The sequence below is a fragment of the Apaloderma vittatum genome, unplaced genomic scaffold (assembly GCF_000703405.1).
Source record: "Apaloderma vittatum isolate BGI_N311 unplaced genomic scaffold, ASM70340v1 scaffold33549, whole genome shotgun sequence".
Lineage (NCBI taxonomy): Eukaryota > Metazoa > Chordata > Aves > Trogoniformes > Trogonidae > Apaloderma > Apaloderma vittatum.
The window spans coordinates 23,895-48,518 of record NW_009734064.1 but is presented as its reverse complement, the minus strand read 5'-3'; the positions used below and the strand labels follow the sequence as shown (position 1 = coordinate 48,518).

Genomic DNA, 24,624 nt, shown 5'->3' with positions numbered 1-24,624 from the left:
GGAAGTGTAAAAATATATAGTGGCGTAAAAAGATTTGGGAAGCCTCAGAGAAGGTTGCTTTTCTTTCTCTCTGCAAGTGGTACTGCGGGACGCATCTGGGGCTGTCTTCAGCAGAGGCAGGGGCTGGGGAGAGATTTATGCAGCGTGTCGGGGAAGCAGAGTGCTGGGGGACCAGTCTCACCTACCCAGACATACTTAGGGAGAGAAGGGCTGCTCAGCCCCAGGGCTTCTGTGACCCCCTTTTGGCTGAAGGAGTGGAGGTGAAAACCCACAGGCAGCTCAGCACGTATTTACATCCTTCTTTCATATTTCAGAAGAGCTTTTTTCCCCTAAAGAATTGAGAGCAGGTAGAATTTGGGGTTTTTTTGTTGTTTGTTTTACTGTGGTTTTTTTCCTTAAAATCTTTCACCCTAGGCCTTTCTGCATTTTCAGCATCAGTCTGGCTTTTCTCACACTAGATGAGGCTTCCAGACGTGGGTCTGGGGGTTAGAGCGAGGTCCCTGCTGGGAGGCTCTGGCTGCGTGCTGAAGGGTCTTTGCGCGTGTGCGCTGTTCCCAGCGCCCAGCTGCTCAGGGTTTCTCTTCCCACCAAAGCCAGCGGGGCTGGTGGGCAGCCCCTATTGTTCTTTGTGCCTTGGAAGCTCCTCTCTCCATCACGCTGGCATTTGCATATGTGCATTCACATGTAGAGACTTATCTGTCCCAGCTTGTGCCTTCTATTTGTCATTACGAACAGTCAGATAAGGAATGGAGCAGGAGGAGCAAAAGATGTACTGAGAACTTTCTATCCATGGGCACATTATTACGCTATCTGCAGCTAACCTCTTGTTCCTTTCTGTGTCCTTGAAACAGTTATTGTGAGTTATCTGAATGTGTGGGGCTTTCTTTTTCGTTTTAGCAAAGATACAAGTGGGGAGTGAAGGAGTACTGCATGCTTCCCTAGCTGAGCACGTACAATTTCTTGCATTTTCTCTTTCTCACATGCTTTACCTTGAAAACTACTTTCATTTGTTTTGTTTGTCAACTAACTTAATTTTCTGGTTTTTACGTGCTTTACCTTGAAGTCTCCTTTTATTTGCTTTATTTATCAACTAACTTCGTAATTCAGCCTGCTGGCCTATTTTTTATTTTCAGTAGATTTGTCACTTCATGACATGAGGACTAAAATGCAATCTTGAAGGTTTCTTTTGTAGGAAGACTTTTTCATGTTGTTCTTCTGATTCCTCTTTTATTTTTTCTTTTTCCTGAACTTCGCTAAACTTTCTTCTTAGTTTGAGTACCTGCTAGTCTTAATCTGGGTTGCAGATGGCTTAGCTACAGACATCTTTCATGGACTTCTGTCCTGTATTATCTTGAAAAACTAGTAGAAAGTCAGTTAAGCACCGATCTTACCTTCATTTGCAATGAGATTGGATGCCTAATTAATTTCTGATCTTAAAAAATTCCTGTCTCTAGTCAGACTGTTTCTATTGCTTTCAGCATAGGCCACCGTTAGCTGACTAGGCTGCCTATAGTTATGGGCGCAATTGCACCTCAGCTGATTTAAGCCACTGATTTAAGAATTTCTGTGAGTTGTGCAGAGCAAAATTCATCAGTGATCAGTTTGCATTTATGTGGAAGTGTGAATGTTGCATCCGTGCAACACTGGTGATGGTGTACAGAAGCGATGCACGTGCATCTGATTTTTTCTCACTTGCCCAGGCCCAGTCAGTGACTACAGTGGTTCTTGACCACTCCTGCTATTAGTTTTTCCATCATGTTTTAGTTAGACAGAGTAACAAAGCCCTCCTGTTTCTAGTTGGCCTTTTTTAGAAACCTTTTGGGTTTCTGTCATCATATAGCTTATAACCAGGCATGGACTCCAGCTAATTCCAACCATCATCCTACTCCCTTGATTATTTTTAGTGTGAGCTGTAATGATTTTGTCCCAGTCATATTTCCTCCAAGGTCTCCTATCTCAGACACTTGTAAAGCCTTCCCTCCCTTCTAATGTTCTCTTTGATCTCTTGTTAATGACTTAAATCCCTTTACATTTAATCCACACCAAGTTTCTTTCGCCTCCTCTCAGTTTGCTCCTTTGCACCTGCAGGTGTCTGAGCTGTTTCCCATCACTGTCTAGAAATCTAGAAAAATAGTTTTCTTTCATGATTTCATTTTCTTTTAATGTCTTCCTCTATTTTTTTAGAGTTGTGTTGAATTTAAGTTTTACTCCCTTTTCGAGTAGTCTGATGGACATCTGAATGCAACAAACTAAATGTTTGTAAATTCCTTCCTCAAATAGATTCCTGATTTTATGTACATAATATATATATACATATTTATATACATATATACACATATATATACACATATTTTATATACATATATATGTGTACACACATAGTAGTGGTATTTCAGCTGTTACACTGAAGATTGAAAATGGCACTTGTTTCTCATGCTGCTAATTTTCAGAAGCACTAATTTAACTGGTCCTGTCCTGTTAGCTGTCATGCATGCTAATAAATTTAGATATGTAAATAAACCTGCTGTCTCAATTCAGGTTGAACAGACCTGTACTGAAGCACTAGAATAGTGCCTAGCATCTTCACAGATTCAAAGCCATATTAAAAGATTCTGAATGTTTTTCTTTACTAAAGCCATTCTTTCTTTTTTGCCTGTAAAGATTTGAATAAGATCACTGTAGCTGTTTTATAAAGACCGAAAGTACAAGTAAGGAAAGAAAAAGTATTGCCCCCCCACCTCACATAAAAAGATGAACTACTGTGCTTTAGTCAGTGGCAGAAGATGTTAAAAGTGGAATTTGCTGCTGTAGACGTCTTACTCAGGGCCTGAAGCTTGCGTTGAGTGTGGAAATAAAAAATATTTTCTGTATGTTTTATTTCTTCAGCCATATTAGGAAGCTTTTTAAGTTGCATGCTGAATGTTTGCAGCAGATCATTTTTATTAAGTGAATGTGAACAAAATGTGCCCTCTCCAGTTCTACTGAAATCAGTGGTGATATTTCAGCTCCTCTTAGCTAGAGCTGGATTGAGGCTCTCTGGGAAACTTACTATGCCAGCTGCAGTCATCTGGCTGCGATTTCTTCCTCCTCGTTTATTTCTCCCAAATCAGATTTTCCTTGAGAAGAAATTGTTTTCTATTAAGTTTAGAATTAACAAAAAAAATTGTGAATTTGGGAGGGTTTCTAGATGTATTTAGGAACACACATACACAGAGCTAACAGTCATCTGACGCGTTATGGCATAGTAATTCTACATGTGGAAGAGAGGAGGAAATGCTCAATAAATTTTTCTGATGTTGCTTTGAAGAGAGGCAGATGATGTTGCTCTGTATGGAGATGGCGATATTCTGCTTTCATTTCCAGCAGTAACTGAAATCAGCAGGATTGGATTACTTGGATGCAGCATTTAAAAAAAAACAAACACACCAACAATGAGACCCCACTTCCCTCTACATGCAACATCACCAGGGAAGGAGTGTTGCTAGTCCCACAGACCTTTGCTGAGGATTCCTGGTCCATTAATGCTGATTTCCAGTAAGCCTTTTAACGCTGGGGAAATTCTTTAGGCCTGGAAGAAAGCTAGTGTCATGCCAGTGTTTAAGAAAAGCAAGTGTGGTAGTAAGATGGGCAGCTACAAACCTATCAGCCTGACACAGGTTTTTTTGAAAACAGCGGAACAGTCCACAGCAGCCTGAAATGTGCAAGAGGGAGGAATGCGGCTGTTAAAGATGCTCACACTATGTGAATTAATTTTATAGGGAAAAGATTCTGTCACTTTAGTAATCTTTTATCAATGCAAAATTGCTTGACAGAGTGACATATTGATACAGTCATATTCTGCAAAGCATTTGCGTTTTGTGTCCCTGACATCTTGATTAGGAAACGGAATTGACAGAAAATCAATATTCTGTGTGTTACATGGTGTTAAGAAGGATGATCCAATCCTGTCAGTCTGAAAATGTGGGTCTGAGTGGGTAAGCTAAAGCAGTGGTGTTTCTGGAAAAGTCTCTCAGGGACTTGCTCTTAGCTGTAAGTTGTGTGGTCTTCCCGTTGGTAGCTCAGAAGCAAAGCTGGAATTACCGGGTTGCCTTGGTTTCCTTGATGGAAAGGTGCATGGGCTGGGAAGCAGTGGAGCAGACAGAAGTGCACTGCGGGAGGACTTGGCTAGATGGTTTGTCATGTGCGAGCAAAAGCCACTTTAACCCATACCAAAAGTGAAAAATGGAGGAGCCTCTACCTCAGAAACATTGTCCCTGCCGAGGAGCTGGTGTCCGTGAGGGTACTGTGCCGAGTGTTAGTGGTTCCTGGTGGAATAGGATGACTGAGGACAGCCCTTTCAGACAGACCTGTGGTGGTGGGAAGGAGACTTGGTGTCTTCAGTGCCTGAAACTGGTGAGGGATCTGTGGGACTAGTGACACTCCTTCCCTGGTGATGCTGTATGTACAGAGAAGTGGGCTCTCAGTAGATCTCGGAAGGGAAATTGTTGGTGGTTATTAAGCAGACGTAGCACTTCATGCCCAGGAATGTCACTGAGCGAAAAATCATGGGAGGCTGGGTGAGGTAGGTATCCCATTTGATTGTCATATTTGTACTATTTCTTAGGTTTCTCTTCATAGCTGGTGATGGGGATATAGCTGTGGCCTGAACAAGCACACTTGGGCTTGAACTTGGAAGGGCTCCTGCAGGAGGTGCAGGAATGAATAAAATACCAAAAGACATGTCCTCAGGTGAAAGATGGCAGTTTATCTTGCCCGTTAGTGAACCTCTCATCTAAGGTTTAATTTAATCCCCATATGATTGTTCTAGATCATTTGTGCCTTTGCCAGACTAGACCTGCTCAAGTTGAAGTTTTCTGTGTCGTTTGATGGGATGGGTTTTGACGTCGTGAACAGAAGCATCATGTGTATGCAGAATCCCATCAGAAGCTTGTGTGTTGCATGGATCCTCTGTGGGCCTCAAGTAAGAGGGCGACAAACAGCCTTAATTCCTCAGATTTTCTTGAAATGCACTATCCATGCTGCTCAAATTTTATCCTAAAGTGCCTCCTTTTGGCAAGTGTCGTTCTTGGCAAGACGTACTGTCCCACTTAGCACTCGTTTAGTCCTTTGTAGGTGGAACTGGAAAAGCTTATTCCGCTTTGCTCAAGTGGTGACTCCAGTGTTATTCCTAGAGGGAAAAGTAATGCTCATTCCTTTGAGGTGCAAATCAGTATTTTTCTGGCAGTTGAGTAAACCTTGAGAAGCAGGAGAGCGCAGCTGTTGACATCTTGGTGGAGAAAGCAGTCTGCTGCTCCCAGATGTGTGCCCTGTGCAGACAGTGCTGCTGTTATGCCTGCTCCTCGCTGACAAGCTCATGGTCCAGCTGCTTTGTCCAGCAAAGGGTGTTGTGAGACACCCTCTGCCCAAGGCGGCTGTGAGACACCCTCTGCCCAAGCTGTCAGAGACCTGCTGCAGGAAAGGTGCAGTCACTCTCTGTTTTGTCTTGGGGTGATGGGAAGAGGTGAAAAGCGTGGTAAGAGTTGGCAGGTGGTAATTCCCTGGGCGAGGCATAGCTGTGATAAGGAGGTGGGGTACCTCAGGGAGGAGGCCAGGACCCTGCAAGAGACTCAGAGTTGTTGTACCCACACATTTGGGGTTTTTTTTTAATTCTTTTTTTTTAAAAGCATATTTCTGGTTTGAGAAGAAAGGTATACTCTGCTGAGCAACTGTGTTCTCTGGGTACAGTCGGAGAGGTACCTATGGGCAGCAGTGGCAATAAGCTGTTTTGGCTATGATTTATTCTCTTTAGCTTGGAGACACAGCTGCTTTTAGCCCACACATCTGATATGGGTAACAACAGATTTTTCAGCCTCTCCCTCTGATAGGTGTTAGTTGGAGCACAGCTGGGCATCCAGAGCTGTTTGGGCAGGCGATCCCATACAAGGAAGAAAAAGAACCACTGGATTTGGTGTTTGAGCTCAAGATGACGTCTTGATGTTTCTGGCAGTTGGGGGAGGGAGGAGGAAACATGCTTTTCTCAGAGCTTTCTTGCCAAAACAATTGGGAGGACTGCTAAGGTGGTGTTCCATAGGTGAGTGAGAGTAGGACAGCCTTATACATGTCAGAAACCAGCTCTGCAGCCCCTGCTCTTTGCCTGTATTTTCTGACTCGCCTTGAAGGCAGAGTGACTCTCTCTTCCTTGTGCTGCTGTTCAGGTCTCCACGTCCCTGCTGCCGAAGAGCCACACAGAGCAATGGGCAGAGGCCTGCAAACTGTACGAACGCAGAGAAGGGTTTTGCCTTCACAGCAGCAGCTCAGGTAGCCATCTCTTAGGGCCTGAATTCAGAGATTCTTGAATATCTTAAGATAAAGCATTATCTGGAGTATGTTAATAAAAAGAGCACTAAGGGGAAAACAAATATCAGTATGCAGAGGGTCAGCGCCCTTGTTTTCTTGAGAGCCCTGCTTCTCTGTGGAGTCTGATTCCAGAGTTTTCACAAAGAAGGATGTAGTGTGTGGACCCGTGGTGCAGTGAGGCTGTTAGCCAAAGTAAGTGGTACTGGGATGCAGGTCAATGTCTGGTCCTTCGCAGGAAGCTTTGAGAGCTGTGGAGACGAAAACCTGGTCCTTTGTGCACTCACATCAGAATCCATAAAGGACAATCGCTGTGAATCTTGTACTGGACAAATTTGCCTCTTGGAACCTGTACTTCATTGACAGAAGTTGTAAATTTAGGAGAGAGGAGGGATAGACGCTGCTTAAAGCCTCCTCCTGGCTTACTGAAAGAGCAGTAAGTGGGCTTCTATGTTAAGGAATAGGGCTCAGCAGAGTTACACAGGTGTGAAAAGAAGCCAAAATGGTGGAATCAGACTCTGAGAGGGAGAACGGGAAGGAGAAGAGGTGGCATTAGAGAGGAGAAAAGCTGAGTCTTTCTCCAGAGCCTGGTGTTGAGGCTTATTCATAAGTTGCTGCTGTGCTCCTCAAATTCCCATTGAGACACTCCAGCTGCTCCCTGTTTCCTTCCATCTCTTACTGAAGAGGTTTCTTTTCCTCTTTTTATTTTAGCTGAAGCAAGAGATGGGAACAGGGAAGGCTTAGCATGTAATATTTTGTACCGTATCACTATGCAGAGCACAAATAATAAATAACACACTGCATGCTTAGACAATTTACTGCTGGCTTTTGTATGTGCTGTGACAAGTGCTCAAAAGGTCAAAAAAGCTTCCTTAACAAATTTGATAAGATAATGCAGTGAGCTGTAACAGCATAAAGTCCTGGGGGCCATAGACCAGAATAGAACAAATAATTATGCATGGTAATGGGTAATTACAGATAATGGCCTTTTTTGGGGGTGGCAGAAAATACACAACCCCACAGCCTTGCCTGGAATGAACATTGTCTAGCACATTAACTTTATAGCAACCTAAAAGTTCAACACTGGAACCAAAGATAATCCTCAACTTCTGATGGGAGGAGAACAGAAATCCTCCTCTGAAAGACAGAGCAAGCGTGCAGGTTTTGTTCCTTGGGAGGCAGAGTGTCTCAGCAGAAAGTAAGTAATGGTGCCAGCTTTCTTTGACATCTGAAATAGCTCTGTCATGATTGTCTAGTGGGAGAAACATAGTGTTCCAGCATTTCTGATTATGATGTTAGGGAGTGATTTCACATCGGCCTCATTCAAGGCTACTGTCCGACCTCAAAGCCAGCAATGAATTGAATTAATGCATTGAGAGACTTAATATTGCCAAACCAGCTAATAGGAGTGTACTAATGCTTTATAAACTGAGCGAGGGGAAATTATCAGCTACAGATCCAAGATGCTTTTGAGTTCTGAAGGCAAATGTTTCCTACCTGAATAATTGATTTAATTTTTGGCCTTTTAATGGCACAGCTGTCTCCTGCCACAGAAGCTGTCTTGCAGGAAGGTATTAACACCGCGGTGATGAAAACAGTCACTCTGAATTGAAAACTGCAGGGAATGTAAACTACCAGAAGGTGAGCTCTGCTCGCTGGGCAATGGGTCTGCCTTCCTGCTCCTTGGGTAAAGGGGTTACTTGAGTAGCCACAGTTCTGCTTTTTCAGTAGCATCTTTGTACGTGTAGAGTGTCTGTGGGCATAGAGGAAATAAAAACTGCCGACCACAGTTGTATGTTAGAATTCATTTCAATAAATGTAGGCAGTGAAATTCTCTTAATTACCACCCTGCATATGGAGAAAAGGTTTTCTGCAATACACAGTCAGATGAAGACTAGCTGTTACGGTGACATGAGTGAATTGAACCATGCCACTGCATACACACAGTCATTGAAATGTGACTGTATGTGCTATCCTGATTTTCAGAGCAGTTCCTGATGTGCATCGGTCCCGAGCTGACCGAGCTGTTGCCTGGATTCCTGAGTGTGGTTCAGTAACCATTCCCAGTAGACAGTGTGGTGCTACCACCCTGTTATAGATGCTGAGGAAGTCTAATCATGCGGACTCTGTGCCATTTGACCTCAGCATCAGAGACTTGCCCAGGCATGTTAAATTACTATTATCAGAGTATAATAAGATGTGTAATTTACCCTTAACAGTATCAACAGGAATAGAAAATAACTCCATGCTTGTATGCAGAATGAATTAATATTACAGAAGGAACTTCAGTGTTTGCATTTCGTGGTGTGTACACTTCAAAACATGTTTGCATCTGTGAGATAGGGATAATAATAGACATTCCTATAAATTCCCTGATGTTTCTCCTCTCTCTTACCAAAAATTAAGAAGGGAAAGAATGATCTATATACTGGCTTCTGTGTTGATTTTGCCATGCGTGTCCGCAATTTGCATAAATCACCATAGCCTTTATTGAAGTAAATGGTCTGAGACTGGTTTACATTAACTGAGGACTCAGACCACTGTTTTTCACCATGCTCTGCTAAGTGAAGACAGGAGCTCCTCATAGGTTACTAAATATGTAAGACTTGTGTGTATAACTGACCCTAAGAACTCACCTTCCTTAAAAGAAAACCCCAGCCTTCCTGAAATGAATTACTGATTAACTACTATTAATATGCCATAGAGCTGGAGAGTTGTCTACAACACTGCAAGATCAATAACAGTATTTATCGTGCATCATATTGATCTTCTATGAAAGAGTGGGCCATATTTCATGCTGTGTACATAGTGCAAAAAAAGTAGCATTGGTTTTCTATAGGAATTAATAAAGAGATAGAAAAGAGCTTAGAGATCCAAGGGCACAACTGTATGAAGGGATACTGTTGTCTCACTGCAAGAGCGTTGCTCACACGTGGACAGCCTCTGATAGCCCTACATTGTAGATTTAGTGTTCCAAAAACTGAGAAGGAATTTTAACCACTCTTTTTTTTTTCATTTGCTCTTCTAATTTCTGTTCCTTCCTGCAGAAGCTCAGTCCCATATTCTTAATCATATCCTGTTTGCAACTTGCAAAATGTTAAAATTTGTAGCTGGTGGCAGGGAAAAGACCCAGGAGCCCTTCTCAGTTTTTCCATGCTGAGGGTCAAGACAGCCAAGGCATGAGGCCAGCTCTTGCAGCAGTCCTCTTGTTTTGAAGGGCATGTGGAAGAGCAAAATGGGACCCTGATGATGCAGCAGCAGTTGTTTCCCTTAGAGCAATGAGCCTCAGGGCTGCCCCTTATGTGCGGATGTGGTTATACAGCAAGCTCTGAGGCAGAGCAGGACCCTCTCCATGCCCGCAGAGCCATTCAGCTGTATTGAGGTATATTCGGAAAAAACAAACCAAAACATACCAGCTGAACAGATAAAACATGAATAAACAACAGCTTGAAGTTGCTTTCTTAGTGTTGGTATTCTCTCCTTGCTGATGGAAAATGTGGCCATGGGCTGACAGCTTCCTTTGAGAAAGACACCCAGCTCTTTGAGCAGTTGGAGGTGAGGCTGTGGAAAGATTCACCCTATAGGTAGGAGTCAAGAATTAGAGGCACAGGCCCAAGACCCAGTTAGTTCAAGCTTAGTTACAGTTGTTGCTTACAACAGATCTGCCCTATCCCACAAACGGTGGCCATGGCTGAGGATGCTGCAGCTGAGAAGCAGTGTGCTTGCTTGCCAGCTAGGAGCAGGCTTCAGCTGTGGAGAAACAGCATGGATATGGTAAAAACTCCCCTGGGCATATAATAAATACAAAATCTTCTCTGAGCAGATCTCCAAGTGACTTGTTTTGTCCCTGGGACAAATTAGCAGGGTTCCTTGGCCTTTAATTCTGCTCTGTTTGGCACTTAGCACTTCTTTGAAGGTCCCCCATGTATGTACTGGATGGTCTGACCTGCTTTTCTTTAGGAGCTTTCATTGCTTAGAAAAGAAGATGAGACTTTCAGGTCTCTCCACTGGTAGCAAAACCCTTTCTCCTTAATGTTATTTATGTATGATGTATTCATTAGTAGTAGGAGATTACGTGATTCAGCCAGGCTGGAGGGGTAAGAGTGCAGGGCTGGACTGCAGACCTGTTGCTGATCCATTGCATGCCAGAGTCACTGGAGACCTGCAAGAGCTCAGCTGTCCAGAGGCATCCCTCCCTCAGGCTGGCTGGTTCAGTACTGCTAAGAGTTCAGAGTACGCCACGAGGTGCTTTGACCTGGTCTGACCTGACATCTGGATGGCACAAAAACTATGTCTTGTGTGAGATGTCTGCCTTCTCCCAGGTGAAGCACTGAATGTCCTCCATGGGCTACAGAGAAAAAGCAGAGGTTTCGTCTAAAGCATGATATCAATGAAAATGTCATCTTCTGAATTCAGGGAAAGTGAGTTGAAACATGTGGCAGCTTTGTCCTGCTCCTTGTCAGATGTTACCAGTCCTTTCATCTTCAGAAAAGTGTTCTGACTTAGAATTTAGGGAAAAGCAGCTCTTCTGACCATCTTTCCAGTGCTGTCCTGAGAGTCTTAGTTCTGTATGGAGTTGGATGTGTCTGGCCGTTCACTTGAACTTTCCCCTTTCCTGTGGCTGCTAATCTGGGGCACATCCCTGTGGTGTGGCCACAGCTCAGAGGAATTTTGTGCCAGGGATGTTACCAGGGCTATTGATTCCATAATTCTGTGTTTGTGAGAGAAAAGTGCCCCAGGCTGCTGACTCCTGGGGTTTTATTTGTATGGGTGCATGAGTGGCTGAATGAACAGGTGACCAGCTCTATAGACTCAATACTGAGTCTTGAGGGGGCAGCTAATAGTACTGTAGAAGCTATTTGAGAGCAGAAGGAAAGCAGGTGGGTTTGTAACTGGAGCACTGGAACAGAGAAGTCGTGAGGTCTCCATCTTTGGAGACTTTCAGAACTCTCCTGGATGCAATCCTATGTGATGCGCTGTAGCCAATCCTGCTTTAGCAGGAGAGTTGAACTAGATGATCTCTAGAGGTCCATTCCAACTTCCAACAGTTCTGTGATTCTGTGGTTCTGCAACAGCCCTAAGCACTGAACCCCTGTCGTGGGTGTTGTGGCTACATAAAGAAAAGGCAGATGGCAGCAGATCAACCCTCTTGCTCCTCCAGTGGCAAAGGAAAGTAGACCCAAAGACAGATAGGAAGTAGAAAGCGAAAAGAAGGGGCAGAAAAGCATATTTCTTCCTCCTACTTAATGCAACAGAAAACCACCACCGCTGTTCTTTCTTCAGGAAGGAGCTGTAGCACTGCCAGTCACTGGAACATCACAGAGATATCAAGGATGCTTGTATGGTTTTGTGGATACCTATGGGCAGGTCACTGTTCTAGCCTAACCTGTCTTGTCCCATGTTAGGAAGTGTAGTGCATGAGACCTCTCCAAAAGTTGCAGCAAAACCTGCTGATTTTTCTTCTTTTTCTCTTCCTTTTCGCTGCTAATACCTCAAGAGTACCTCACCTTTCACGCCTAAGTATAAAGAGGCACCTTACCAGTGCTACCATTCTTAGCAGAAAGTATTACCACTTCTGAAGATCTACAGAAAGGGGAAAGAAGCCGCAGAAATTTTGAAAGAAGTTACATGTCTGTGCAGCATAGCATAGCCCTGCCAGAATTTCTGCAGCCAGCTGCATTACATATCTCTGTCTCACATGAAATCTGTGTCCCAGCATGGAACGTGTTAGAGGATTTTGCTTTCAAGCTTGTATTTTGCAGCATGAAAAGTGGAACAATTACACCAGAGTTTTATTCAGGAGCTAAGTTTGGGGAGAGGAGTCAGGCTTGTGTGTATCAGAATTGTTGACTTTTCAGTTCCAGTGACCTATAATTTCTGGTTTTATCAAAGACACGGACAAAAGGACTTGAAGAGAAGCCTGCCCAGAAGCAGAATAATAACAGTAATGAAATTTCATAAAATATGAAAGTGAAAAACTGTGAAGGGTCTTTTGTGACATTGTGGACTCCTGTTCTCTGTGCAAATTTGAGAGGTACTCACAATGACAAAGGCCCGCTAGCTTGGTTCTCGCTCTCATAGAGTTGAGGGGCAGAAAAATCAGATGCAGGATGCATAAAACACTCTGTTTGTTAATAAATGGGTATAGTTCACTGATGTCAACAAAATGTCAGCAAGAACTGAATGGAGGCAGTGTAGTTTAGTGTCCTGGAAGAAGGTTATGCATGACTGCAGAAAGCTTTCATTACAGATGAAGAAGCAAAACAGAATTGCATAGTAAATGGAAACAATTGCTGAAACTAATAATTAGATCTAGTGTGCAGCTAATAGACAGTACAGTGGAACTTGTTACCATGACTTTGAGAGGCTGGTAAATGCCAGCGTATTAGTTTTGCAGGTAAGTAGTCATAGTACAGATAGACCAAGAGAAAGACACAAAACAAGCTAGGCAATGCCTGCCTGGCATCTCTCTTAGGGCTGTTATTTCATATGTGCCTATTCTTCATGCTGCTGCATCTGCATACTGGTAGCCCTTGAGAGCTTGTCAAAGCCCCATCCTTTTCTCCTCCACGGTGGAGTTAAACAATTTAAAAACAATAGGGAGCAGCATCTGTAGCTGGTGTAAATCATCATCAAATCAACTGATGCTGCTTGAGGACTCAGAGCGTTGTCCTACCCTGCAGCTGGTTTTGTCTCCTGTTTTGCAGTCTGCAGTGCGTGTAGGTGATGGTCTCAGCATTTGAGCGGACATTGGTCCACTTGAATTTCCACCAAAACATCCAGCCGTGTTTCCATTTCAGCTCTCACCTCTTCCTATTTACTGCTCTCTATCCAGCCTTGAGGAGAAGCAGTAGCTCCCCGGAGGTGAAAGATACTGTTCTTCATGGAGCCTCCTGTTTCATAATGGCTTTTTTTTTCTTTTCTAGAGGGACGGATGCTCATACAGGACATCCCTTCCATCCCCAGCAGAGGGCACTTGGAGAGCACGTCTGACTTGGTTGTGGACTCCACCTACTACAGCAGTTTTTACCAGCCGTCCTTGTATCCTTACTATAACAACCTGTACAGCTACTCCCAGTACCAGATGGCAGTGGCCAGTGAGCCCTCCTCAAGTGAGACAGCAAGTACGATTGTAGGGTCGGCCATGAAAAACAGCCTTCGAAGCCTCCCAGCAGCATACATGCCAAGCCAGGGAAAACAGTGGCAGGTATGATGTTGTAGAGCTGTTATATGGAAGAACAGGGTGGACAATAAGATGTTTCTTGGGACTGATTCTGGCCTCCTGTCTGCTGGCTTCACGGCAGCGCAAAACCGGATCAAGATTCCAAGATGTGGTTAGAACTCATGTTAGGAAAGTTAGCCAGAATGCATGGTTATGATGCAGCACTATGAAAGAGATGGTACAGGTAGGTTGCTGCAAGCACAGATGAAGGACACCCACTTGATTTTGTCTTCTGAATTACATCATTTGCTTAGTGACATAGTTTAGTGGTGGACCTGGCATTGTTAGGTTAATGGTTGGACTTGATGATCTTAAAGGTCTTTTCCAACCTAACCAGTCCTATGATTCTATAGTAGATTGTGGGCTGTGTTCCAGAAAGAGTCCAACTGAACTATCCAACGTAGCATCCTGGGAGCTTCAGGTGTCATTTCTGAGAGGTTTTACTCTTCTGGAACCTATTACTTTCTCTTCATTTTTTCATGTGCAAGGCACTGAAGTGACCCGAGAGACCATGGTGTTGTGCAGTGGGTTGGTGGCACTCTGTTGAATGTGTGTCTGCATTTAATAGTACTTTTATGTCCCCTTTTCACCATGAGTATAGTTGTATGGGGAAAAGAGGTGTGTTACTTCCTTCTGCAATGTGAGCTCGCACTACAAGACCTTTCTTCCCTCAGTGTGCTGATAGGCTTCACTGCAATCACTTTCAAATATGTGGAGATACACGTTTTCAGTTAGGTCAGCTGATAGCATCCTCTCCAGATGATCAGTAAGATCACTGCACCGAGGGGAGAATTGGTTGAGGCAAGCTGGGGATAGGATTTTGTGTGTGGCAACGCGGTGAGGTGCCAGTGCTACTTAAGATTTTTCATTTTGGTTGATTGGATTAACCTGACACATCATAGCAGAGTATATCAGAGTATATCAGTACTGCTTTTGCAGTACTTAGCCTATAAGAGACTACTACAGAGCGGATGCTTTGAGACACCATCACAACACAGATGAGAGGAGGCATCATTCATCCTGTGAAAATAATGTCCTTGCAGGCCGCTAATCCCACTCTTCACCATTCCTCCAGTCAGTGGAGACTTAAGTGATGTTATTTGCTTGGGAAAAATGGAAGTAAATTACGGCTATTGACTATGCTAGCACATGGTATTTGAGGAAGAGATACATGAGGGTATGTTAAAATATTTCAAACCGTGGAATGAAGGTAGTGTCCTCTTGGTTCTGTTGTCATGTACTGTCATTTGAAACTAGACTGTATGTGTAAGAAGTCTTGGCCTAGAGGGTCCGTTTTCTCACTGTGAGATTGATGGTTTCATGTGGGACCTTTGACACCCCTTAAAGAAATAAAAGCAATAGTGTGTCTTCCGTACATTTTTCTCTTGGGGCCCTGCAGAACCTGTAACTAACTTCTGCTTAAGTACCACCCGAATTAGTGGGATACTGATGAGATGATTGAGCAAAAGAAGAGGTGCTTGTTGTCAAAAATTAATGGTTTTCTACCACCAGCAGGCTCCAAGTGTGGGTGAAACCTGCAACCTTGTGGGATGTATTGCATGATTCCCTTTATCTCTAGGTGAAATTAGTGATTTACCTCACCTAAGATTTTGATTTGTCCTGTCCAGACCTCTTGGCATCTCTCAATGCTCTTCTTGGTAAGCTGTCTGAGCAGAGAGACTAGAGGTGGTGCTTTCTGCCTGCAGAAGTGACATCTCCCCAGCTTGTAAATGGCTGAAATAACAGGACCCACCTCTCCTGTTCAGTAGGGCAGAGTGTAGTTCAGATAAGAAACTTCCCATTTCTCATCTGTTGATCTGCAAGCTGTTTCTCAGAGACTGATGGGCAAGAACGATTGTTAGTGCTGGAAGAATTACAAATCATGGGATTTGTGTACTGTTATGACAGCATAACATTGCACAAATAATCACAGAAAGTTTTTGAGGAAGCTAGGCTCGGTGGTGCTTGATGGCAGTGGGTACAGCGATGCTGAGGCTGTAAAACTGTGTGGCACGGAAGATGGTTTGTTGTGAGGGGAACGAACTCTTAGCTGCTGCCTGTGGCTAAACATCCGTTCTGTGCCTGGAAGGTTACTAGCAAGGGAAGGTCGCAGAAATAGTGCTAAACGGAGAAGGATTAATGAGTTTCGGTGTCAAGCATAGTAACGTGTTACAGGAGAGTTTCAAAGCAGGATCCACAAAGAGGAATCAGAGCTTTGTTTGTGCCTTCAGGGTTTTTTGTTGGCAAACCTGTGCAGACTGATTCTCTCCAGATGAAACATGAAGCTCTGTCTACACAGGGATGTTTGCTGGGCTGCCTGTACTGACTGGGTTTAATTTTTACAGGCTTTCTTAACCAGTCTTCCAGGATGAGTGAGTCTGCTTACGTGGCAGGTAGTGCTGTAATTGTTTTGATGACGGTTTTTGATGTTTGCTACTTTACCAAAATGGTAGCTGTGCAATGCCTGCCGTGACCAAAGCAGAACAGCTTGCTAAGCTGTGAGCCCATAGTTTCTTTGTTGCTGTGAGCCACCCCTGTCCTCACTGGAAGGCATCCTAGTTTAGCAAATGCAGACAGGACCCCTGCCTTTCCTCTGTTGGTGGAGGCTCATTTGTCCTAAAATAACTGTAACCACACAAGGAGAATTGTATACTTAAAGTAAGGTAACTTCTGGATGCAGACAAGGCCTTGAGCAGCCCAGCTGCCTGCTGTTTCAGAATTTAGGGAGCAGGGGAGAAAAGCCAGGGAGGAAACATGTGAGTGTGTGTGGGATGGGATCGAGATTAATGCCTCCTTGAGCCTTGGCAAATAAACTGAATCACAGAATCTTTAATGTAGATTAATGTCAGATTTCATTGGTCTTTGTTCTTTGCAGGGGCTCACTTGACTGTGTGGATTCAGAGGTGGAATTTTTTTAGATACTTCTGTGTAGGTTTTCTTGATTTGTGTATGATTATTCCAGAGACTGTATCCATCACTGTTTGGCAAATGTGATGATGATGATAGTTTTAGTGAAGACCCCTTCAGTCATTTATATTCTGCTTGGGCCAACTCCAAGGCAGGTAATCAGGTATGTCTGGTGTTGCACCCAAAGAAAAGACAAGCTTAGGTCAGAGAGGAAGGTAGCAGATGTGATGGTTATTGTGCCTCTCCTTTCACTCCAGTTCTGTGTGAGCATCTAGACCTTCCCTTGAAGCTCTCCTAATTGTTGATTACAATGGGAATTTATATGCATTCAAACCACTTAACAGTTAAATGAATTCACCGTCATTAGTACTGGAAGTCAGAGCATGTTGCTGGATGATGCTTCTGAAATTGGTCTCACTGTGACCCGCTTAGGTACAGCAATTGGAAAATGATGGGGTGACTGCAGCTTTTCTGCCACAACAAAAGTAAAACCTGAATGGGCACATCCTAGTCTAATCACATTTAATTCTCCAAGCTGGCAATGAAACTGCTGGAGTGTGACCCACAGCATAAAGATAATCGTGACTCCTTGTGAGTCAGTGTCCTCCCCAAAAACTGTTAAAACTCTCCTGGTTTCTACTGCCGGACCATTAAAAGTCTGTAAGATGCAGAATATGCTCCCATACCTGGGGACCAGTGGCTGCTTTTTCTTTGTTACTCTGGTAACCCCAGGGATCCCGCTTTGGAGAAAGGTTAAGGCTAGCCAGGAGGTTTTGGACAAATGTCAGAATTTCATGTAATTTCTGTTTCGTGCTCTGAGATGGGCTTCCCTTGTCCCTGCTCCCCCTTTTTTTAAATGCAGTTTGGTTTTTTTTTGAACTAGTATTCTTGCTTCCAAAACCTCAACTTTAGGCCAGTTGAGAGAAAAAAGCTTGAAATAAGTATTGGTGACAGTCAAACTGACAATTTTTAAGTAATTTTCTAATATAGGAGTTACTTTTACCATTCGGAAGTGAAATATTTAACATTGCTGCTTTTTAAAGATTTACTAACAAACCTATAAAACTGACTTGTACTAAATCCAGAAAAGTGTGGCCGTGATAGGGCATCTAGGAGTTTGAACTCTTTGTGAATCGCTGTTTGCTGGTGAGAAAGATTGTTCCACAACCTGTTTCTAGTTTCTGGCACAGTTTTTCCTCCCATAAGCCTGACCTTCTTACAGAAACGTGTGGTCTTAACTCTCCAGAAATAGGTGTAACATGTAAAATGTGTGTGTGTGTTTGTAAATATATACACATTGTGCAAGTCACCTGACACAATCCTAATTTTATGTGTAAGCAGTGTGTTATATACTGTATTCATAACATACCCTTCACACTACAGATTTATGCTAAAAGTATCCTAATGTTTCTGACAGCTCATGTGTGACATGAATGCAATCCATATTTCTTGGAGGAGCTAATCTAAGCGGTTTATTTTCCAATACTGCTGATAGGGCTATATCTCTAGGTGTCACTGCAGTTGAGATTCTGATGGTAACATATTGTTTATGGGTCACTGCCTTTGTCTAAAAGAATAGGTTGGAACAGAATAGCAAAGGTTAATTAAGTTTGTCTATCAAGGAGGGACAGATATAGATGTCTCTTGTATTTTCTGTGCTAGAATCAAAGTAAGTCAAGGCAGCGTATCATAGACTCGTTTTTATCTCATGCTGAAAAATATGCTTAGCTGGTTTTAGGAGCAAAACAAAGCCACTTTGGGCAGCGCAAGTGCAGCAGTAGTTGTGAGGGGTCAGCTCATGGGCAGTAGCATTGCAAGGTGGGAGAGTCACAGCATCCCTCCTTTACAGCTGGGGATACTGAGGCTGAGAAGTGTTAACTAACTTTCCCACAGTAACACAGTCCACAGATGACAGAGTAGGGATTCCTGATGTTTGGATTTCCACACCACTGCCCAACAGGTGCCTGTGAGGAAAGGTTTAGGTTGGATCTCAGGAAGCCCTTCCTCACGGAGAGGGTGCTCAGGCACTGGGATGCACTGCCCAGGGAAGTGGTGGAGTCACCGTCCCTGGAGGTGTTTAAGGAGAAGCTGGATGTGGCACTTAGTGCCGTGGTCTGGCCGATGTGGTTGTGTTGGGCCATAGGCTGGACTGGATGATCTCAGAGGTCTTTTCCAGCCTCAACAATTCTGTGATTCTGTGATTCTTGCCTCATGCCAGACACCAACTCTTTAATTCTGTTGTTCGCAGACAACACAGAGATGCAAAACACGATTTTATGATCCCTAAAGCTGGCTTTATTTTAAAGATCAAGGCAGAAAGGGAGGGCTATGTTAAAACTCCTAACAGAGTTTCACTGGTGTTTTCATAATTCCTGGTTTTGTCTTAAGGCAGCTGTTGGTGAGTCGTGGGTGAGACAGAAGGATGAAAAGCCTGGGCAGAGGGATTTGGCCGAAATCACTTGGGACACCAGTGGCAGAGCTGAAGGATTACACTACCCTTACCACCCAAGATTAGCATCCACAACCTCCTCCTACTTGTCATTCTTGGGAGTAAGCCCCATAGACAAAATCAACTGGAAAATGTGAAGGTACTGCTAGGAGTTGCACTGGCTTTCTTGCGAGGAGATCTGGCTGGCAGCTTCTGCAAATAAAAAGAAAAATTACCTGCATGATATTTTGTCTGAATTAATCATCTGGGAGGGGCAGGACCATTTTCTGGTCTCTGAGGCTAGAAGGAGACGAGAGCCACCACTTGTGCCTGCTTGCCGTTTTTCTTTCTCGAGTCTGGCCACGTCTCCTCCTTGGCTTTTCCTACATGAAGATCTGTAGAAGTTATGCAGGTGCTGCCAGGAGTGCAGGAGGAGGAGCTGAGCTTTTACATTGCTCTTCCACCAGCTGTTGAGCAAGTTTTTTTCAGGAATGGTCTGAAGCAAGAGCATTTTCTTTAGGCTTCCCTGGCTTTTGTTGCATATGCTGTCTCTGTTGGGCACTGCTGTAGGGCTGCACTGACTATTGTGCTCAGTGATGGACAAATCATGCTTCCACCTTACCTGTTTGTGGACAGGCTGTAGCTACCTCTTGAGTCCCTGTGTTGGCTTTACAAGGAGACAGGGAAAGAATTTCTGCGTGCGTGGTCTTTTAATCAGGCCATTTCTATTTGTTCATGAGTTGTAAGCATCCCACTGTTGCTTGCAGTACCTTGAAAACATTACTGAGTGTGCACTCTGTTATGCAGTTTAGGGGAACCCATAAATGTTGAATAGGCCAAATGTGTTTCTCCAGTGAAATTGGTGAGGTATTTGTTGAATCAGTCTTGCAGCTGGGGCAGGACACGAGTGACGTGTGGCTGGAATGAGACGTGTGGTAAGTCAGCAACTCGAGCATTCAACTCAGGAGATCAGCGTGCTCTCTGGAAAGAGCAAGAGCATACCCTTCCCTTCCATAGTGTTTCCTCACCTAAAACATACCTTGTTCTTATGGCACCTAGCCTGCAGTCATACAGACCACAGTGGCTTGCCTGTCCCAGTCTGCATGTAGGACTGGAAGGGGCAAGAGAGGCAGGAAGAGACACCAGAGGGCCAGGCATCACCCAAGGAGAGGACCTACGGAAGGACCCCAAACCTGGCACCTGGCTGCAGCATTTGGAAGGCTGAACTGCCCCAGGTTAGAACTAATCTAGACAAGCCAGGGCCTCCGCGGGGCTGTTTTTGTCTCCCTTTGTGGCATCTAAAAATGTGCAAGGGCTCTCCAGAGCTGCAGGACTTCATACGGAGCAAATGCCCCTTCTCATGGGGTAATGATCTCCCAAGCTCTCTTTCTGATGCAGCACTAAGGTTGAGAATTTTTCCTGCTGGTTGTTTTTTTATTGTTACTGTAAAATAGGATTGCTAAGCACTATAAAAAGGAAACCTTATGGTTCAGATTTACTGTTGTGTGTATTCTAAACAGTTTAATAAAACAAACCCAAAAGCTTTTAGATTTTCTTTAGCAGTTAATACACAGAACATTCTTTGCAGTGCCAAGCCTCTGGCTGTCGGTCGAACTGTGGTTCATAGACTTGGTGTGGGTAATAAGATTATAAAACATGTCTCTCGCTAGCCAGCTACCACACACTAATAATAATAGTAGTAATAATTCATTGCATCCAGAGTTTTTACCCGAGTTGTTCTTTTAAGAAATAGAGAAAAAACCCTAGAAGAAGATTTGGAAGGAAGCAGGTCACTGCGTCCACTCTGCAGAGAGGGGAAACATGCACGTGATTGTTTCTGCACCAGGGAGTGATCCCTTCATTTTGTTACAGCTGAAGTAATTCTGTCTTCTCTGAACAGGCGACTTGTTCTCAGCTGTATGCATGCACATGCGCACCAGCACAAGGGAGAGGTGGAGACTGGATGTGGTTGCCCACAGCCCTGCTCCACCAAGGGAGGGAAGATGGTGTGTGCAAAATGGCAGGCAGAGAGGAGTTTGCTAACTTTTTTTCTTTTTCCCCCCCCAGTACTTTTAGAGCTGCTGAGCTTTGCAGATGTGCAGATTCAGAATGGCCTTTGGACTGAGCCTTTGAGCAGTTTGTGTTGCCAATCCATAATTTCAGGGCAGAGGCAGCCTGGTTTTGCTGAGAGGGTCTGCAAAGCACAGATATGTGTTCCCAAGAGGAGACTGCCCCTTTTCAGAGCAGCAGAGGGAATGTCAGTGGATCTTTTGAGTTCAAGCTTCCTTGGGGCAACACACTAGATTTTTTTAAGAGAAATTTACTATTTATCGTGCAGGAAACTTTGGCTTAGATTGAACTTTTTCTGCATGCATAGGGTGCAAAGGGTAGAAAAATTACCTTTCAAGCATTGCTTTAATTCATACTAGAAAAACTCTTAATCTGGCAGAGTAAAAGCCTGTCCCTCTGATCCCTCAGTGCATGCACCAACATGTGCTGCCGTCGGAGCACGGGCAGACGTGTGCTTCACTTCATGTAAACAGTCGCCGTTCTCTCTGGCCACTTAATCTCACTGCGAACCTGGCTCCACGAGGAAAGTGGGACATTGCCTTCTGTCTCAGAGAGCACTAGTGAAATTTTATGTGACTCAGGCCTTGTTATTTCCAGCTAAGCATACAAAAATGAATATTTAGTTATTACCCCTGGAAAAGAAGGGGTGACTGCCTTCTGGCTGCTTTGCTAGAAGATGCTGCTGGCTCCTCCTGGCAGGACCAGGCCCTGCGGGTCTGCTGGCACAGGGTGGTCACCTCAGACAGCAGGTTCACCCTCTGCCTCAGCTGCTCCAGGTGTCTGAGCTTCACAGCCCAGGAGAGGCTGAGCAGGGAGCAGGGCTCTGCAGGCGGCTGGCTGGGACCTGAGAGAGCCACAGTGGAGTGGGCAGAGCTCCTCTAGCCAAGGTGAGATGTGGCTGAAAAGGCTGTGAAGAACTTCTACTTGCGAAAATGACATCTAATGGCATAGCTGGACCTGCATTACTGCTGGTACTGATACCTTTATAGCAGGGACAAAAATGTGCTGTTTTTTCTCTGCCTGGAAGTTTACCATCTTAGGATCATTCGCTGCCCAGCAGTCTGGTGGACAGTGTGCTGACACAATGGACCTACTGGCTGGTGTTCAGCTGTGACTCCGCTACAGGCTTCCCATGTAACCTGTCCACAACTTGGTTTCTCTGGGGAGATCAGGAAAATGCTTTTCCATCCACTAGTTTGTGAGAAAAGTAATGTGTTTGTGTGTGTGTGTCACTGCTCAGACACTGTGGTGCGTATCTTGAGTGAGTGAGTCAGTAGTACTGTCCTCCTTGGCCACAACATAGGTCGCTGGCAGAGCAGTTCCCCCCAGGCTGAGACAGGTTAGTCTCTGTGGAGGTGTAGGGACTGGATCCTCATCATTCATCACTCTGATGCTGGCTGGGTGTGTGCAGTTGAAGGGATCTGGGAAGCTTCCCCTGGTGTAAGCAGGGGACTGGCCAGGAAGCTCCTTGCATCAAAGTGTACATGCATGTGTGCCACGTGCAGCTTCACCTGAGGTAAGGTAAGCCAGCCCTAGGTGTGATGCTGCTGCTGCCACTAGGTCACGTCCCATACTACATGGGCTCACCTGTACCCAAGCAGTGTGGGCATGCCATGACCAACCAAAGCAAAAACGCAGGGCCAGCATGTCAGGATTTTACTTCCCATCCTCCCCACTGTGACTTGCTTCAGAGCTGTGTGCATGTTGGGCAGGGGGTTGCCTGCGGGGTGCCAGGACTCAGCTTTCACAGGCTACTGTTGCACTTCTCTCTCTGACAGGTGAAGAGCATGGAGACCCGCCACACGATCAACTCCCAGTACCGCATGTGCTCCTACTACCCACCTACTTCCTACTTGGGACAGGGGGTTGGCACTCCCACGTGCCTCCCCCAAATCCTGACCTCTGAGGACATCCCCTCCTACTCGGAGTCAAAAGCGAGAGGTAAGTGCACCCACTGAGGTGTCTGGGATCACCTTTCCTTGGGGCAGGCATCCAGGAGGTGTGAGTTGCTGCCAGGGAGGAAGCCAGGCATCAGAAAGGAGGTGTGTAAAAGATGGTGGCTGGTTTTTGAAAGGCTTGTAGTGTGGTGGCAGCATAGGGCTGTTACTATACAGTAGTGCAGGCTTGTAATTCAGAAGTCTTGTGGTTCAAGAGCGCAATTAGTTGTACCTCTCTGCTCCTGTGTATATCTCCAAGTTGTACAAAGAGTCACTTGAGGTGCCATCTTTGGTGCTCAACACCTGACTCCCTCACAGGAACAAAGAACTACCTTTGCCCCAGCCACAGAATTATCTTTCCTCTCTTCTCAGAAATGCTGTCCATGACTTTTTCCACAGGATTCCCACTCAGCGTCTTTCTGAAACACCTGTGGGAACTATTCCTGCATCCCAGCCACGTGTGAAGAAGCCCTTTGCAGATTTGCTTCCTTATATGCTTTCAAATTCATCACCTGTTACATGTCTTTAAAATACTGTAGATAAATCTTTCATATCCAGTGTTTCTTGGCTGTCCTGAAGATTACTACAATCCACAGTAATTTCCAGGAAAGCATTGGTGAAGTTACCCTGTGGTTTCGCAGTGTTTCTCTCACTTCCTCATTGCTTTACTCTAGCAGCAGGTCGAGTGCACATACAGGCATTAACATGGTTGTCCTGGAGTAGACCGGCTCCACTGAGCTGCTTCCCTGGAACCGTGCCTGAAACGGGATGGTAACTGGTGCTTGGGAAACAGAGAAAGAGTAGAGTGATGCTACTTCTTATGTCCAAAATCCTCACATTCCTGCAGCCTTCAAAGGTGCCATGAGCTGTTGATTGCCTCTGAACCATCTTTTCAGTTACCAGCAGCAGATCTTCACTCCATTAATTTAGCTAAGCCTTCCATAAGCTTTTCACACTTCGTGTCTCTCCATAGCAATCATTGAATTTGAGAGTTTAATTCTGTATGAATCTTGGGAAGTATTTTTTTTGTTTGCTTTACACTTGCCAGATCTTTGTTTGTTTTTTTATTTTTTTGCTTTGCACACCAGTGGCAACAGCATCCTCACTTGCTTCTCTGATGCACTTAAACATTGAAATTAACCTTCTCCTCTTTGTATCCGGTGGAAGGATGTGTATTGCAGGAGTTCCATCAATTGTTTTCAATCATGCCCTCTCTGTGGCCAGTGTGCTGGTGTCTGTTGCATTTGTGTTGTGGTGAAAAATACAGTGGTTGTGTCATGACAGGACCTTACAGACTCAAATGAAGTTTTGGAAGGTAAGGTGCGTATAAAGTTGTACCTATGGCTGGTGTAAATCAGCACTGAGCCTTTTAATTCAGTAGCTCCAGAATGATATATGCTGAGGAGGTAGGTGGCTGTTCTTCTGGAGTGGCTGTTTTCTGAAAGTCTTCCAACTAACTGTGACATAGCCAATAGATGAAGAAACAACACGTGGTGTTATAAAACCTTAGACTTTTCCTCCTTCTCCAGTAGTTTTAAATGGCTTAGAGAAATCAGTGATCCTTGGTTCATTTTCCTTCTCTTTTCTTCAGTTTTATTTTCTCCCCTTTCCTCAGACCACCACTGAACAGTGACGTCTTCCTTTCTGCCCATTGGTTGGAGAAGCACTTGGCTTTATGCTCAACTGCGGTTGACACTTTTTCTTGCATCCATCACTACTAACTCACT

At 44.5% G+C, this 24,624-nt stretch overlaps 1 protein-coding gene across 1 annotated transcript in view; it reads left to right on the top strand.

Moving 5' to 3' along the window:
• DMRT1 (doublesex and mab-3 related transcription factor 1) overlaps positions 1 to 24,624 on the top strand; it is a gene marked incomplete at both ends in the record, with an annotated part of 55,116 nt that overhangs the window by 6,601 nt on the left and 23,891 nt on the right. The window contains 2 exons of the mRNA XM_009876142.1: positions 13,260 to 13,540; positions 22,739 to 22,901. Coding sequence (XP_009874444.1) covers positions 13,260 to 13,540; positions 22,739 to 22,901 — 444 coding nt within the window. The remainder of the gene's footprint in view (positions 1 to 13,259; positions 13,541 to 22,738; positions 22,902 to 24,624) is intronic.